General features: G+C 48.8%; 1 protein-coding gene across 1 annotated transcript in view; it reads left to right on the top strand.

The window, feature by feature from the left end:
• Positions 1–2,773: 2,773 nt before the first annotated feature.
• LOC107115027 (protein EFR3 homolog A-like) overlaps positions 2,774–18,278 on the top strand; it is a gene marked incomplete at its 5' end in the record, with an annotated part of 43,835 nt that continues 28,330 nt past the window's right edge. Inside the window, 5 exons of the mRNA XM_015416635.1 lie at positions 2,774–2,852; positions 6,504–6,639; positions 10,335–10,499; positions 11,861–11,975; positions 18,068–18,118. Coding sequence (XP_015272121.1) covers positions 2,774–2,852; positions 6,504–6,639; positions 10,335–10,499; positions 11,861–11,975; positions 18,068–18,118 — 546 coding nt within the window. The remainder of the gene's footprint in view (positions 2,853–6,503; positions 6,640–10,334; positions 10,500–11,860; positions 11,976–18,067; positions 18,119–18,278) is intronic.

Here is an 18,278-nt window from a genome sequence, read left to right on the forward strand (position 1 = left end):
GGCTACTGGAGATTTGATTGACTGTGCAGTTGTTGTTGTTTTTCAAATGATGCTTTGGCAGCAGCTGCCACCGCAGCACAAAGGTCTCACTTTGTGACTGAAGTTAAAACTGCAGCAATTGTTTTGTGGCTGGCTCCACCTCCCGCAGCAGCCGTTTTATGGCTGCGGCCACCATGCCAGGTCACAATTCCGAAGGTGCCCACAGGCTCTAAAAGGGCTGGGGCCTCTGCTCCAAAGCAGCCATTTCCTCCAGAGGAACTGATCTCTGTAGTCATGAGATCAGTTGTAATTCTGAGAAAATACCAGGCGCACCTTGGGTTTGGCATAGGGTTGCCAGGTCCAGGGGTCATTTCCTGCAGGAGCGCACAGGAGCGGAGCTCCAGCAGTAAAGAGCCCAGGGGGCGGGGACATACAACAAGCCCCACCCTCTTCCCCCAGCAGCCCTCAGTCAGAGCAAGAAGCAGCCAGGTAAGCTGCAGAAACACACACACCCCGGTCCAAAACAGTCCAGTGGCACCTTTAAGACCAAGTTTTATTCAGGTACAAGCCCTTCCTCCTCTGTGAGGACAGATCTGCACGTCTCCCATCCCCCCCAATAGCTAACAATCCAAAACAGTCCAGTGGAGCCTGAGCGGTGGGTGTTGCCTTCTGACACACTTCTGGTGATGTCAGGGGGTGTGGCATATGCAAATAAGTTATGCTAATGAGTTATGCAAATGAGCTCCTGCACCTCTTTTTCTACAAAATGACCCCTGTCCAGGTCCTTCCTGAGATCGGGGGGAGGGGGCTCCTGGTTCCTGCTTCAGATCTTCTGCTACATGCGCGAAGTGCAAGCGGCATGATGACATCACCCGGAAGTGATGTCATTGCACTGCCAATATTGGGGGGGTGACACTCTAGTTTTGGTGCAAAACTCTGTGAGTTTTTTTGCCTTCAAAACCATAGAGTTTGCCCAAAAGCTAGAGCATCACCCCCCTGGACGTCGGCGATGCAATGACATCACTTCCAGGTGATGTAATTACATTGGGGACGTCACCCGGTGATGTCCCTGTTCGGAGGTGGGGCTTCCCCCGCCGGCCAGCTGGCTGGTGGCAGATTGCAACCCTGAAAATCAGGGGAACCCCCACCCGGACCTGGGGATCTGTCAACCCTTGTTTAGCAACCCTAAAATTATGCCAGCTGTCTCGGCAACAGGGTGCTCGTGTCTTAATGGTCAATTCGGGTTGGGACAGTGGCCTCACGCAAATCATTTTCCAAAATCTGAAATGACCCTTTTGTCCCAGAGACGAAACATGCGCACAGCTTACAAAACTGCCTTTGTGTTTCCCCTAAGCAAGGAAATAGCTCCCGGGTCTCATTTCAGGTTGGGGGGAAATTAAATTTGCCTGCCACCCCACATTGCAGTCCCAGACAAGGGAGGGGGGGCGGCGGTGCAGGATACTTTGTAGCTCTGGGCGTGGAATTCCCTGCATCACACAGTTTTAGGGATTCCAGGTCCCCTCCGGCAACCGGAGGGGGTGGGGAGCAGGGTTGCCATCTCCTGGTTGGGAAAATCCTGGAGATTTGGGGATGGAGCCTGGGGAGGACAGGGGCTTCAGTGGGGTACAGTGCCATAGAGCCCACCCTCCAAAGCAGCCATTTTCTCCAGGGGAATGATCTCTGTTTGGTGTAGTGGTGTAGTGGTTAAGTGCGCGGACTCTAATCTGGGAGAACCGGGTTTGATTCCCCACTCCTCCACTTGGACCTGGCTGGGTGACCTTGGGCAAGCCATAGTTCTGACAAGAGCTGTCCTTGAAAAAGAGCAGTCTCTGTCAGAGCTCTCTCAGCCCCACCTACCTCACAGGGTGTCTGTTGTGGGGAGGGGAAGGGAAAAGAAGCTTGTAAGCCGCTCTGAGACACCTTTGGGTAGTGAAGGGTGGGGTATAAATCCAATCTCTTCTTCTCCTCCTCCTCCTCTTTAGTCTGGAGTTGAGTTGGAATTCCAGGGGATCCCCCAGGCCCCACTGGGAGCCTTAGCAACCCGAGCTGCAGTGTTAGGAAAGTCAAGTAACGAATAAGTATACACTGCAAGAAACTTTTGTAAATCAATGTGTTCTGTTTAGAACTATCATTCTATAAAGTGAATTGTGTATTATGCATTTTATGGAATGATAGTTACAAACAGAACACATTAATTTACAAACGTTTCTTGCAGTATTTATTTATCCGTTGCTTGACCCACTGGGAGGCTGGCATCTCGACATAGCTTGTGTAAGAAATCAGAACGGACTCCGCGGTATTTCTGCCCATGCTTTGCTGACTTTGCAGGAATTCACTGCCACAGGACGTGGTGGCAGCTACAAGCATGGACGGCTTCAAAAGGGAATTAGATAAGCATATGGAGCAGAGGTCCATCAGTGGCTATTAGCCACAAGGTATAGGTAGGAACTCTGGGGCAAGTGATGCTCTGTCTTCTTGGTGCTTGGGGGGGTCAACAGTGGGAGGGCTTCTAATGTCCCGGCCCCACTGGTGGACCTCCTGATGGCACTGTTATTTCTGGCCACTGTGTGACACAGAGTGTTGGACTGGATGGGCCAGATTTCTGCTTTTGCAGTTTTTTAAAAAAGAAAACAGCAAAATTATTCACAATCCTCATTTAAAGAACAGACAGCAGTAAATGTCTCCCAGGTTCCATCCCCTCACTGTTCCAAGAATAATTGCAATAATTACAAAAGAAGGCCTTGGGGGAAATCTCTATGCACTGAATTTTTAATTTTTAATTTTTTTTTATTAGGCATCTAGACCAACATAGACTCTGGGATCCCAATGAATTTGCTGTCTCCTGCTTCAAAATCATCATGTATTCTATACAGGTATGTTCTGATTTCTGCTTTTGCAGTTTTTTTAAAAAAAGAAAACAGCAAAATTATTCACTTCTCTGTTCAATCCTCATTTAAAGAACAGACGGCAGTAAATGTCTCCCAGGTTCCATCCCCTTGTGGGGAAAAACCCAGACATGAAGCTCTGTAGCCTGCCGTTGCTCTGCTCTATTCTCTCAGGTGATTCCTGCCTCCTGAGGAGGCCAGTAGACATTTCGCTCAGGGGGTATCCGAGAAGAGTTTAGCTGCCCCCATCAGATCAATACTTTCGGCTTTCAACAGCTGCTTAACGGCAGACTGACTCTCTTAGGTGCTCGGCTCACCCCATTTCTCCCCCAAATCAATTGACTCAAGTCTATATATAACTACAGTGTCTGAAGGCGCAGCGGAGAGGGTTGCCCTTGAGAAGGGTTCAGAAATCGCAGCTGATGTGAAAGGCAGCAGGCCGTGTCGTAACTGGGACGCAGGGCTTTTTTTCTGGGGGAACATGCCGGACAAAATTCTTTTTAAAAATGGTTCATGAGTTTTCAGGGTACAGATTGAAAACTTCATTTCCCTCTTGGGAGTTCTGGCCAGTTTTCCCTCTAAGCTGAGTTACTGTGAGCTAGCTCACAGTTTTTTAGCCTCTGGCTCACAGATTTTTCTCTTAGGTCAGGAAGGATGGCTCCAGAGCAAACTAATTTATTCAGTAGCTAAATCGCTGGCTCGCAACTTTAATGCCAGGAGCTCACAAGGTAGAATTTTTGCTCACAAGATTCCGCAGCTTAGAGGGAAGATTCCGCAGCTTAGAGGGAACATTGGTTCTGGCGCCTCTTTTTTTTAAAAAAAAACAAAACAAAACCCACTGCTGAGGCATATGCCACAAGCGCATCGCACATGATGAAGCATTTGCGTTGGCTGAGATGGAGCTTTTGTGGTGCAAATCAAGACTTCAGTTTTGTAGTCTTATAAAAAATAATAAAAAATCCCCTCCGGGGGCTTAAAAAAAAAAAGACTTCAGTGTTTTTTACTCTTTCAAACCCTAAAGAGCGTGAGCCCAGCGTACTTTAGTTAGCCCCTCTGTGTGCATTATTTACTTGAAGTCCAGCCTGCTCTTTCTGCTCGCTAACCCCGTCGCTCCTAGTGCTGACATACTTCCTGATTAGTTACACCTGCTGTTTTATTATCACAACAACCCTGTGGGGTAGGTTAGGCCAAGAGAGATTTTCTGGTCCAAGGTTGCTAGGCAACTTTCCATCGAAGTGTGGGGATTCGAACCTGGATCCCATGATCATGCTGAAACTGGCAGCCCAATTTCCAGAAACCTGGCTTTATCTTCTGATGATCAGTGTTCCCTCTAAGCTGAGTTAGTGTGAGCTAGCTCACCATTTTTTAGCCTGCAGCTCACACATTTTTGTTTTGGCTCAGGAAGGAGGGCTTCAGAGCAAGCTAATTTATGCAGTAGCCAAATCACTCACTCACAACATTAAGGCCAGTAGCTCACAGTTTTTGCTCACAAGACTCCACAGCTTAGAGGGAGCACTGCTTCTGATGAGTGCCACAAACAGAGTCCCTTCGCTTCTGTTAACAATAGCATGGCGGGGGGGGGGTGTTCTGGAGATAATGTGGGCCAACATGTTCTGATTCCCTTAATGTTTTCCACTGCAGCTCCCACAATCATGCTGAAGGTGGCGGCCCAGGTTAATTTTTGGAGGAGTTATGCCTGCTACCAGAGGGGAGGTGAATGGGCAGACATATCCTTTAATTAGTATAAATGGATTTATTTATTAGGATTTTTATCCCACCCATTCTTCAAGGAGCCCACAGTGGTGTACATTGTCCCCTCGCTCTGTTTTATCCTCGCAACAACACTTTGAGGTATACACATGAAGCTGCCTTATACTGAATCAGACCCTTGGTCTACTAACATCAGTATTGTCTACTCCAGGGGTGGCCAAACTTGCTTAACGTAAGAGCCACACAGAGTAAACGTCAGATGTTTGAGAGCCCCAAGACATGAACAAATATCACAAACACATTTTTTTATTGGGAAATATGCAAATTTGCTTCTTATTAACATTAAAGTAGACTGTGTGAAGGAGCTGCGGTGGCTCAAGTGGTTAAGACGCTGAACTGCAGGCTGTGGAAGGTCGGTGGGTCAGCAGTTCGAGACCCGGGTGCCGCATGACGGAGTGAGCTCCCATCTCTAGTTCCAGCTCCTGCCAACCTAGCAGTTCGAAAGCAAGAAATTGCAAGTAGATAAATAGGGACCACTTCGGTGGGAAGGTAACAGCGTTCCGTGCGCCTTGGTGTCTAGTCATGCCAGCCACATGACCACGGAAACGTCTTCGGACAGCGCTGGCTCTTCGGCTTTGAAATGGAGATGAGCACCGCAACCCTTGAATCGGATTCGACTGACTTTCGAGCAAGGGAACCTTTACCTTTACCTTAGACTGTGTGAAAGAGCCGCATGTGGCTCCCGAACTGCAGTTTGGCCACCCCTGGTCTACTCAGACTGGCAGCAGCTCTCCAGGGTCTCGGGCGGAGGGCTTTCACATCACCTCCTACTCAGTTGTTTTAACTGGAGAGCCCGGGGATTGAACCTGGGACCTTCTGCATGCCAAGCCGATGTTCTGACTCTGAGCCACACCCCCTCTGGTAGGTTAGGCCGGGAGTGGTGACTGGTCTAAAGTCATTAACTGAACTTGCTGGTGGAGCAGGGATTTGAACTTGTCACAGTAAAATATTCAAACCACTACACCAAGTGGTCTCTCTTCACACGTGGGAAGGAAGGGTACATCGTCCTCATGAACTTCCTCTGAATGGTGGCCAGTAGGTTCAGGATGGACAAAAGGAAATACGGCTTTACGCAGGGAGTGATTAAAATATGGAATTGGCTGCCAGAGGGTGGAGTTATGGCCACAGAAATAAACAGCTTTAAAAGGAGATGAGATAGACTTATCCTCCATGAATCTGTTAATGGCGACCAGCCATGGTGACTGAGGGGAACCTCCGCCTTCACAGGCACTAAGCCTCTGAATCCCAGAGCCAGGAGGTAACTTCAACGGAAGGCCTAGGTCTCTATGCCCTGCTGTTGGCCCTCCAGAGGAACTGGTTGGCCACAGTGTAAGACAGGATGCTGGATTGGATGGGACCACTGGTCTGATCCAGCAGGGATCTTCTTACGTTCTAAGGAAAGCCTTGGCTTTCACTGTTGTTGGCTCTCCAAAGGAGCTGGTTGGCCACTGTGTGAGACAGGATGCTGGACCAGATGGACCACTGGTCTGATCCAGCAGGGATCTTCTGATGTTCCCCAGCAGCCAAAAAGGTTACCAGAAGGAGCCAGTTCTCTTGAATTCCTGCATTGGTGTTTCCTCTACTTGCTTTGAGGAGGCAAGGAAACCTTTTGGCCCCAATGACAGTGAAGTCTCAGAGACAGAGTCTTCTCTGTTGTGGCACCCCAGCTTCAGAACACCATTCTCATATGTTTCTGATGGTTTCAGGTACCTGCAAATACACACAAACGGGTTGCAAATAGCCAAAAAGGCCCATTGATTAATTGGTAGAACGGGAGTAGATCTTCGACTTGCAAATGAGAAGAGGCCTCTTGGGCGTCATGCAAATGTAACATATTTATTTAACTTAAGATCGTCTTTTAATTCATAGGCGCAGTATTCTCATCATGTGATACAGGAAATCCTGGCACACCTGGACGCTCGCAGAAGGGATTTCCCACGGGTCCGAGCAGGCATCATTCAAGCCCTTTTACAAGCTGTTGCTATTGCAGCCAAAGGGTCTATAGGTGAGCATCGTGAAAGTAAAGACTCTGAAAAGCAGCGTTTTTCAATAACAACTGCTGGGTTGGTATATGTTTCCATTTCTCTTTCATCTGTTGCCTTTCCTGTTCAGGTGTAAAATCAAATCGGAGAGGCAGCAAGGTGTACTGGTTAGAGTACTGGACTAAGATCTGGGAGATCCAGGCAAGGGGCCATGGGTCAGTAGAAGAGGAGGAGGAGATTGGATTTATACCCCGCCCTTCACTGCCTGAAGGAGCCTCAGAGTGGCTTACAATCTCCTTTCCCTTCCCCTCCCGACAGCAGACACCCTGTGAGGTAGGTGGGGCTGAGAGAGCTCTCTCGAGAACTGCCCTTGAGAGAACAGCTCTGAAAGAACTTGTAACTGACCCAAGGTCATACCACCAGCTGCATGTGGAGGAGTGGGGAATCAAACCCGGTTCTCCCAGTTTAGAGTCTGCACTCTTAACCACTACACCAAACCACTACAACCAACGTTTATACCCTGGAAAGCGTTGTTTTTTAAAATGCTATTGGACTCGAATGTTCTTCTACTCCTACAGACTAACATGGCTACCCAGATGAAATGGAGTGCAATAGTTCGTTGGTGCTCCCTAGAGAATCCAAATAATGAGCAGGGAGCTTTGCTCAGCACCTGCGCAATAGCTGGTCACGCTTCGGAGAGCCACAGAGAACAATGCAGGAGCTGCAAAAATTATCCGGCGCGTATTATGCCAGTTGCCGGGAAGGTGGAAACAGGCGCAGAGAGAGAGAAAAAAACACTGCTAGGTTTTTTCACATCCCTCATTGAAAGCCCCAACAGAATGCTGAGCTAGTAAACATCGAAAAAGATGTTGTTTCGGGGGGGGGGGGGTGTATTAAGTCCAGAAATCCTTGAAGCTATAGCGGCAGGACTGGATGATAAATGGCTCATTACAAAACAGGAAATAGATGGCAGGGAGACGGAGCCAAGAGCCGTGCATACACGTCAGAGACTGGCGGCGGGCGGTGGGGGCGAGATCTGCTGGGGCTGCTGTTTCGCAGAAAACTGTCTCCTGGCTTTGGAAGTCCCAACAGAAATACGAAGTTGCAAGGGGAGGCCTCCATTAGGGAAAGGCAAAAGATGAAGAGCAACGCTGATAGCAGAAAGCAAAGAATATCTGAGGATAGCTTTTTTAGAAAACGGAAGAAAGATGCTTCCGTTCTTTAACAGTGGCAACCCACCATAAACCTGATTGGCTAATTTGGTGTAGTGGTTAAGTGTGCGGACTCTAACCTGGGAGAACCGGGTTTGATTCCCCACTCCTCCGCTTGCACCTGCTGATGTGACCTTGGGTCAGTCACAAGCTCTGGCACAGCTGTCCTTGAAAAAGAGCAGTTTGTGTCAGAGTTCTCTCAGCCCCACCTACCTCACAGGGTGTCTGTTGTGGGGAGGGGAAGGGAGAGGAGTTTGTAAGCCGCTCTGAGACTCCAAGTGAAGGGCGGGGTATAAATCCAATCTCTTCTTCTTCTTCTTCTTCTTCTTCTTCTTCTTCTTCTTCTTCTTCTTCTTCTTCTTCTTCTTCTTCTTCTTCTTCTTCTTCTTCTTCTTCTAAAGCGGCAACCCTGGGGTGTGAATGAAGCTACATTCTAGCATAGGGCTGTCGGCTCTGGGTTGGGAAATGCCTGGGTATTTTGTGGGTGGAGCCTGAGGAAGGTGGGGTTTGGGGAGGGGAGGGACTTCAATGGGGCATAATGCCATGGAAGCCCACCTTCCAAAGTGGCCATTCTCTCCAGGTGAACTGATCTCCGTTGCCTGGAGATCAGCTGTAATAGCGGGAGATCTCCAGCTGCCACCTGGGGATTGGCATCCCTAATCCAGCAGTATCCTGGAACCGGTTTCCTATGGTCTGCTCATGCCTAGGGTTGCCATCCTCCAAGTGGGGCCTGGAGATCTCCTGGAATGACAACTGATGTCCAGAAGAAAAATGGCTGCATCGGATGATGAAGAAGAAGAGATTGGATTTATACCCTGCCCTTCACTACCTGAAGGAGTCTCAGAGTGCCTTACAATCTCCTTTCCCTTCCCCTCCCCGCAACAGACACCCTGTGAGGTAAAAGAAGAAGAAGAGATTGGATTTATACCCTGCCCTTCACTACCTGAAGGAGTCTCAGAGTGCCTTACAATCTCCTTTCCCTTCCCCTCCCCGCAACAGACACCCTGTGAGGTAAAAGAAGAAGAAGAGATTGGATTTATACCCTGCCCTTCACTACCTGAAGGAGTCTCAGAGTGCCTTACAATCTCCTTTCCCTTCCCCTCCCCGCAACAGACACCCTGTGAGGTAAAAGAAGAAGAAGAGATTGGATTTATACCCTGCCCTTCACTACCTGAAGGAGTCTCAGAGTGCCTTACAATCTCCTTTCCCTTCCCCTCCCCGCAACAGACACCCTGTGAGGTAAAAGAAGAAGAAGAGATTGGATTTATACCCTGCCCTTCACTACCTGAAGGAGTCTCAGAGTGCCTTACAATCTCCTTTCCCTTCCCCTCCCCGCAACAGACACCCTGTGAGGTAAAAGAAGAAGAAGAGATTGGATTTATACCCTGCCCTTCACTACCTGAAGGAGTCTCAGAGTGCCTTACAATCTCCTTTCCCTTCCCCTCCCCGCAACAGACACCCTGTGAGGTAAAAGAAGAAGAAGAGATTGGATTTATACCCTGCCCTTCACTACCTGAAGGAGTCTCAGAGTGCCTTACAATCTCCTTTCCCTTCCCCTCCCCGCAACAGACACCCTGTGAGGTAAAAGAAGAAGAAGAGATTGGATTTATACCCTGCCCTTCACTACCTGAAGGAGTCTCAGAGTGCCTTACAATCTCCTTTCCCTTCCCCTCCCCGCAACAGACACCCTGTGAGGTAGGTGGGGCTGAGGGAGCTCTTGACAGAAACGGCTCCTTAGAGAAAAGCTCTGAGAGAACCGTGACTGGCCCAAGGTCACCCAGCTGGCTGCATGTGGAGGAGTGGTGAATCGAACCCGGTTCTCCAGCTTAGAGTCCTGCCGTTCTTAACTTCTACACCAGACTGGCTCTCACACTGACCTGGCTCATTCAATAAGTGGGTTCCACATCAAATCAAGTCTGAACTCTCTCTAGACACTAAAATGACTAAAGTGAGGCTATCGTACTTTGGTCACATTATGAGAAATGACAATAATGCTAGGGAAAGTGTAAGGCAGCAGGAGAGAGGGATGGACCCAATCAAGGAAGCCACGGGGGCCCTCAGTTTACAAGACCTGGGCGAGGCTGTTAACAAGAGGGTTGCTGTAAATCAGTTGATGACACTTAAGAAGAAGAGTTGGGTTTTATACCCACTTTTCAGTGCCCGAAGGCGTCTCAGAGTGGCTTACAATCGCCTTCCCTTCCTCACACAATGTGAAGTAGGCGGGGCTGAGTGAGCTCTGAGAGAACTGGTGACAGGCTTCATGTGGAGGAGTGGGGAATCAAACCCGGTTCTACAGATTAGAGTCCTGCCACTCTTAACCACGACACCTAGCTGGCTCTGATCCTAGTCTGTCGCTCTGCTCACTACACTACACTGGCTCCATCTCCTTAGAAGATTGGTTCCTCCTTTGATCCTTACGATGGGACACTTCTTTCACCTGTCCACCGCCTCTGATCGAGCTCAAACTTCCAAAAAGTCACAGTCACTGGTTTTTGGTTTCCCTGCAGGCCCAACCGTCTTGGAGGTATTCAACACCTTACTGAAGCATCTCCGTTTCAGCGTCGACTTTGAATTAAGTGACCGGCGCAGCTCGTTGAGCAGCGCCTGCTTTAGCACAAGCGCCAAGGACAACGACGAGCGGATCGTCCAGAATGCTATCATCCAAACCATTGGTGAGTGATTTTAAGAAGGAATGGGGGGGAAGTACAGAGGAGTGCTGGAGCACCTTCCCTATGAGGAAAGGACAAAGAGTCTGGGACTTTTCAGTCTAGAAAGGAGATGACTAAGGGGGGGGGGGACATGACAGAGGTTTTTAACATTATGCATGAGTTGTAGAGAAGTGACAAAGAGAAAACTTTCTCCCTCTCTCAAAATTCTAGAACTCGAGAGCATCCAATGAAGCCGATGGGCAGTAGGTTCAGGGTGGACCAAAGGAAATGCTACTTTACACAGAGAGTGATTAAAATGTGGGATTCACTACCAGAAGATGCAGTGGCGGCCATGGGAATAGACAGCTTTAAAAGGGGATTAGATGGGTTTGTGGAGGATCAGCCTATCACTGGCTACTAGCCAAGGTGACTGAGGGGAACCTCCACGTTCAGAAACACTAAGCCTCTGAATCCCAGAGCCAGGAGGCAACATCAGGGGAAGGCCTCGGCCTCTATGCCCTGCTGTTGGCCCTCCAGAGGAACTGGTTGGCCACTGTGTGAGACGGGATGCTGTGCTAGATGGACCACTGGTCTGATCCAGCGGGGCTCTTCTGATGTTCCAATGAAGTCCTCGGCCTCTGTGCCCTGTTGTTGGCCCTCCAGAGGAACTGGCTGGCCACTGTGTGAGACAGGATGCAGGACTAGATGGACCATTGTTCTGATCCGGCAGGGCTCTTCATACGTTCTTATGAAGGCCTCGTCCTCTATGCCCTGTTGTTGGCCCTCCAGAGGAACTGGCTGGCCACAGTGTGAGACAGGATGATGGACTAAGTAAACCGCTGGTCTGATCCAGCAGGGCTCTTCTGATGTTCCAGTGAAGGCCTCGGCCTCTGTGCCCTCTTGTTGGCCCTCCAGAGGAACTGGCTGGCCACAGTGTGAGACAGGATGCTGGACTAGGTGGACCACTGGTCTGATCCAGCAGGGCTCTTCTGATGTTCCAATGAAGGCCTCAGCCTCTGTGCCCTGTTGTTGGCCCTCCAGAGGAACTGGCTGGCCACAGTGTGAGACAGGATGCTGGACTAGATGGACCGCTGGTCTTACCCTGCAGGGCTCTTCTGATGTTCTTTGGGTATCGGAGGTACAGAAGTTCATTGCATATGGACACCTGCCTTCTGTCCTAGCCCCTGAAACCAAAATAGGGCATGCTGGAGTTTTGGACTGCTTTCACCCCAAATACCGTCTAGTACTGAGGGCACTGAGGGCCGTTGGTGATGGGGTGTCCAATAGTAATAGACACGAAGCCACTCATGATAGTGAAATGACCCAAGCATTGTTCTCTGACACTTATTCTTTGCACAATTTTTCTTTTTCTTTTATTCATTCAGGGTTCTTTGGAAGCAACCTCCCAGATTACCAGCGGTCGGAGATCATGATGTTCATTATGGGGAAAGTACCAGTTCTGGGGGCAACTTCCCATACACTGGAGACCAACCAGCTGGGGTTTGTTCAAATTACTCTGTATTCTGGGCTCCTAACAAAGAAGGAGGGAAAGGCGAGATACTGTGTGTTTGTTAAAATCTTAGTGGTTGATTTGACTTTTAAGATCCTTTTCGGGAACTCTGTAACCCCTCCTGTCTCAGACTTGCTGACTTCTTCGAACACACCACTCTTCAATGGGCTTCGTCTGAAGCATGTCCCTTTGATTCTCATGAAAGGCTCTTCCATAGGACGATCTATACGGTCACGTAGTATCCCCACAAAACACCAGTCATTGTCCTAACAGAACCTTTTAACATTACTTAGTCTGTTCCTCCCAATATACTTAAAACTCAAGGGCATCCAAGAAAGCGGATGGGCAGTAGGTTCCGGATGGACAAAAGGAGATCTTTCTTTACACAATGGATGATCAGAATGTGGAATTTGCTGCCAGAGGATGTAGTGATGGCCACAGGCATAGATGGCTTTAAAAGGGGGGCTGGATAGATTCATGGGAGATAGGTCTGTCAGTGGCTACTAGACATGGTGACTGAGGGGAACCTCCAAATTCAGAGGCACTAAACCTCTAAATCCCAGAGCCGGGGGGCAACATCGGGGGAAGGCCTCAAGCTCTATGCTTTGTTGTTGGATCTCCAGAGCAACGTCCCAAGTTTGTTTCCCAGCATCCTCCAGGTGAAAGGTAGCAGAGCTGCAAGGGATCTCTGCTTGGGACCCCCAAATAGACACTGTTGACCTAGAATGGACCTGTGACGACCCCTTAACTGGGGAGGTCTGGGTTTACTTTAAAATGTTCTTTCTGTTTTGTTTTTACTCTATATATCCGGCTGCCACCAGGAAATTTTAAAAGGATTTCCAAACCTTTATGCTTTCTCTATTTCTGGGTAGGTATGTCGAGGGTTTTAGGCGTTCACGAGGGTCTATGTGTTTCCTGGGAAGAATTTCTTTTATAACTGGTATCTTAAATAAAAGTAGATTTATTTGATATTTCACACACTTTTCCCTCTTACTGACAGGGATCTGGGCATGTCACTTTGTAACAATATTTTTCTTCGGCCATATAAGTTTACTGTTTCTTATACATTCCACTTCAGCTTATAACTGTTAACTCCTTTGTAATTTCCACCCATTAGATCTAGTCTTGCAATCCGGAGCAAGAGAGAATAGACCTGCTCCATCTTCTTTTGTTTGCGTTACTTGAAATGAGGCCTGTTGTTCAAAGAAAGGGAAATTCTAGTACACTGGAAAGACTTGGGGTCTTGGCACTATATCCCTGCAGGTTACAGCTACTAATACTGGGCTTTTACATGTGCACTGGAGAAACTTGTTCATGGAAATGTATCTGGTTCCGTAAGCAGGGCCATTCCCCTGCATTTTCCCACAAGTAAACTTCTCCAGCATCGCACTACTCTTGCAAGCAGTCCTGTGAACATATATCGGAGCCAAACCATAGCTTTTAAGTCATCTTTCTTGAAGCCATAAGTATAAGCCCACAGCCCAGGAGGGCTGGACTTAAACTTGGGTCTTGTGAAACCCATCCCTTTCTCAGACTATTGGTATAGCCCAAGGCAAAGAGACAACCAGAGGTGGTTTGCCATCGCCTGCCTGCCTGCCTGCCTCTGGTCCTCCTTGGTGGTCTCCCATCGAAATACTGATCAGAGCTCATCCTACATAGCACCGAAAATCTGACAAGATTGAGCTAGCCTGGTGACCCCATAGGGCTTTCAAGGCAAAAGATGAGCGGAAGTGGTTTGCCATTGCCTACCTCTGGAAGCAGTGACAGACTTCACGTTCCTGGGATCCCAGATCACCACAGACGGTGACAACAGCCATGAAATGAAAAGACGCCTGCTCCTTGGGAGGAAAGCGATGGCGAACCTAAACAGCATAATAAAAAGTAGAGACATCACCCTGCCAACAAAAGTCCGCATGGTCAAAGCAATGGTATTCCCAGTAGTCATGTATGGCTGCGAGAGTTGGACTATGAGGAAGGCCGAGAGCCGAAGAATAGACTCTTTCGAATCATGGTGCTGGAGAAGACTCTTGAGAGTCCCTTGGACTGCAAGGAGATCAAATCAGTCAATCCTAAAAGAAATCAACCCTGACTGTTCCCTGGAAAGCCAGATACTGAAGCTGAAGCTCAAATGCTTTGTCCGCCAAATGAGAAGGGAGCACTCACTGGAGAAGACCCTGATGCTGGGAAAGCAAGGCTTCTAATGTCCTGGCCCCACTGGTGGACCTCCTGATGGCACCTGGTATTTCTGGCCACTGTGTGATACAGAGTGTTGGACTGGATGGGCCTTTGGCCTGATCCAACATTGGCATCTCTTATGTTCTTATGTAAGATTGAGGGTAAAAGAAGGGGATGGCAAAGGGCTCTTTTTGTAGCAGGTACTCATTTGCATATTAAGTGACACAGCCCTAATGTAGCCAATCATCCTAGAGTTTACAGTAGCTCCTGTAAGAAGAGCTCTGTAAGCTCTTGGAGGATTGGCTACTTTAGGGGTGTGTGGCCTAATATGCAAAGGAGTTCCTGCTACAAAAAGAGCCCATCAAAGCAACGAACATGAAATTGAGCAGACTCTGTAGGATGACGGAAGACAGGAGGGCCTGCCGTGATGGGGCCCATGGGGTCGCGAAGAGTCGGACTCGACCGTGCGACTGAACAACAACAACCTCTGCATAGCAACCTCGGACTTCCTTGGTGGTCTCCCGTCCAAGTACTAACCGGGGCCGACCCTGCTGAGCTTCTGATGAGACCAGGCCATCCAAGTCAAGGTAGCCTTTTGTTAGGAAATTTTTAAAAGGTATCAGTTGGAGGACATATCATTTACAGAAGATGGATGCTTTGTTAAAACACAATGCTTCGTATTTTGCAGAGCAAAATGCCATTTTAAAAAATGTATATTATTTACGACTGGTGACTCGTTAGGCCGTCGTAGTCCCATATCTCTCCGGGCTCCTGGTCACTTAACAAATTGATTCGCTTCCCCGATGGATGCACGAGGGAACCATCCATCCGCAGAAGAGGCCTGGCCAACTCCTGTGCTTGCCTGGAAAAAGCCTGTCTGTAAAAATAGCAGTCTGGTCAGCATTGCAAAAAAACCCACCACCACCACCACCACCACTTATTTAAGGCTCCATCGATCGTGTGGGTCTCTGAAAGGGGATCTTTTCCTCGGCGGGGTTGCACCTACGTGGGCGCTTCTTATAAAACAGCTGAATAATTCACAATTGTTCTGTGCTAATTGGGTTTCAGAGCAAGAGACGGAGCTGCGCCGGGAAAAATTGCAGTGAATTAATTCAGATTAATTTTGTCCCCAGGGTGTAAAATGAACCTAGCAAGGAATGGTGCCGGGTGGAAGGGGAGGCTGCTAGACTTTGACAAATGCAAATGGATCAATAGTGACGTTTTAAAAATTAACCATGGGGCTGGATCTTACTTTCCTCTGGTGCCAGAGGAATGGTAGAATCCTGTGACTTCAGTTTCAGATACAATTGGGGAGGCTTACCCAGTCCCAATTATTTTATCCACCCCATTTACCTTTTTTAACTTGTACGCCAGGGTAGCAAAATGGAGCCTCCATGTTCAGTGGCAGCATATCTCTAAATGTCAAGTGTTGGTGGCAACAGGAGCCAGTTTGGGGAGGCTTATACAGTCCCAATTATTTTATCACCCCATTTACCTTTTTTAACTTGTACTCCAGGGTAGCAAAATAGAGCCTCCATGTTCAGTGGCAGCATATCTCTAAATGTCAAGTGTTGGTGGCAACAGGAGCCAGCTGTTGCTTTCGTGTCCTGCTTTATAAAAATGGCTGTCCCCTGTTAGAAACAAGATGCAGGGCTAAGTAGACCCTCGATCCAGTCCTGCAGAGGTGGCTTTTGCACTGTTCCATACTACTGAGATGAATGAATGTGAAAAATGCCATTTCTTCATTTCATACTTTAAATCATTAAGAAGTGGACTGAACTGAATTCAGAGCCTCAACTATATCAATATTTATCATACATAGATTAGAAAATGTTGCCTCCTGGCTCTGGAATTCAGAGGAATGTGGAGGTTCCCCTCAGTCACCATGGCTAGTAGTAGCTAGTATCCTGTATGGACATTCATTTTGACTTGTGCCAATTCTGCTAGGACATTTGATAAAACTGTGTCTGTACATTTCATGCTGCAGGTGGGGGGCTCGGATGGCTCAATGCTCCTGTGACGCCCCTTGTCCATTCACACAGAGTGCCTCCCACCCTCTACTTATTTTTATTTAGGTATTTTTACCCCGCCCTCCCCGCAAGCCTCACTACTTCAGGATATGGGTTATATATAGGTCAGGACGTCACAAGCTACCCTTCTCGCCTCTTTTAAAATCTATGGATAGTCATCATGGCCATCTCACACCTTAGGCGCTCTCTCTCACTCCACCGACAGGGTAACCCACCCCCTGTAATAATCAGCCCTCACTCACACAGAGCTATTGGCCTGGCAACCAGCAGGAGATGGGAGGAGGCGGGACTTACTGTGCAGGGGGTGGTGATCTTTGGGACCAAATGATGATGTCACTTCCTGTGTGACCCAGAAGTGCTGGTATCGCACTGGGGCAACACTCTAGCACGCGACCCAAATCTCTATGGAGTTTCTGGGCAATGCTAGAGGGTCACCCCAGTGTGATGCCTGTGCTTCTTGGTAGCACTGGAAGTGATGTCATCATTGGGCACCAAAAAACGCCATTTTGCTGGCTTGTTTCTGCCCACTGATAAGATGAGTATCAGCAGCAGGGGTCATTTCCTGCAGGAGCACACAGGAGCGGAGCTCCAGCAGTAAAGAGCCCAGGGGGCGGGCACATGCAACAAGCCCCACCCGATGTCATCATTGGGCACCAAAAAACGCCATTTTGCTGGCTTGTTTCTGCCCACTGATAAGATGAGTATCAGCAGCAGGGGTCATTTCCTGCAGGAGCACACAGGAGCGGAGCTCCAGCAGTAAAGAGCCCAGGGGCGGGCACATGCAACAAGCCCCCCCCCCTGCTCTCAGCCGCCCTCAGTCAGAGTAAGAAGCAGCCAGGTACGTTGCAGAGCCCCCCCCCCCAGGCCCCCGGTCCAAAACAGTCTAGTGGCACCTTTAAGACCAAGTTTTATTCAGGTACAAACTCCCTCCTCTGCGAGGACAGATCTGCACATTCCCCTCCCTCCACTTGGACACTAATCTGGGAGAACCAGGTTTGATTCCCCACTCCTCCACTTGCAGCAGCTGCATGACCTTGGGCAAGCCATAATTCTGTCAGAGGCAGGGGTCATTTCCTGCAGGAGCGCACAGGAGCGGAGCTTTGGCAGTAAAGAGCCCATGGGGCGGGCATATGCAACAAGCCCCACCCTCTGCTCCCAGCAGCCCTCAGTCAGAGCAAGAAGCAGCCAGGTAAGCTGCAGAGCCCCCCCCCCAGCTCCCCGGTCCAAAACAGTCTAGTGGCACCTTTAAGACCAAGTTTTATTCAGGTACAAGCTCTCCCTCCTCTGCGAGGACAGATCTGCACATTCCCCTCCCTCTCAACAGCTAGCAATCCAAAACAGTCCAGTGGAGCCTGAGTGGTGGGTGTTGCCTTCTGACAGACCTCTGGTGATGTCAGGGGGGTGTGGCGTATGCAAATAAGTTATGCTAATGAGCTCCTGCACCTCTTTTTCTACAAAATGACCCCTGATCAGCAGGCATCAGCAACAATTCCCAGGAGTTTGCCCACCGATTAAAGGGACCTGGTAAGCCTCTGAGCCAAACTGATTTTTGCTCTGCTGGGGAAAAGAGACGGGCTTCTATCTGTATATGCTCTCCAGTGGGTCAAATAGCAGCTTGGGGGAAGAGGGAAATGGGGCAGAGAAAAGGCATGAGCCTCATCTCCTTCACTGCAACAGCACCTGCCCTATACCCTCTCACCATAGCTGCAACATTTTGTGTCCTGGCCCACACTTGTTTTTTTGCAATCTGTTCCGATTCTTCATATCCTACCTTGCATGTCCATATTGCCAGAAAGAAACCCAGCTGTCTACTTTTTTAAAAAAAAGAGAGTGAGAAATATCAGTTCACCTTTTGTAATTTCTCCCTTTGTTTTTAGTGATTTGGGAACCAGGCGGATGATGATGATGATGATGATGATGATGATGATGATGATGATGAAGAAGAAGAAGAAGAAGAAGAAGAAGAAGAAGAAGAAGAAGAAGAAGAGATTGGATTTATACCCCGCCCTTCACTACCCAAAGGTGTCTCAGAGCGGCTTACAATCTCCTTTCCCTTCCCCTCCCCACAACAGACACCCTGTGAGGTGG

The sequence above is a fragment of the Gekko japonicus genome, unplaced genomic scaffold (assembly GCF_001447785.1).
Source record: "Gekko japonicus isolate JY-2015 unplaced genomic scaffold, Gekko_japonicus_V1.1 scaffold5018, whole genome shotgun sequence".
Lineage (NCBI taxonomy): Eukaryota > Metazoa > Chordata > Lepidosauria > Squamata > Gekkonidae > Gekko > Gekko japonicus.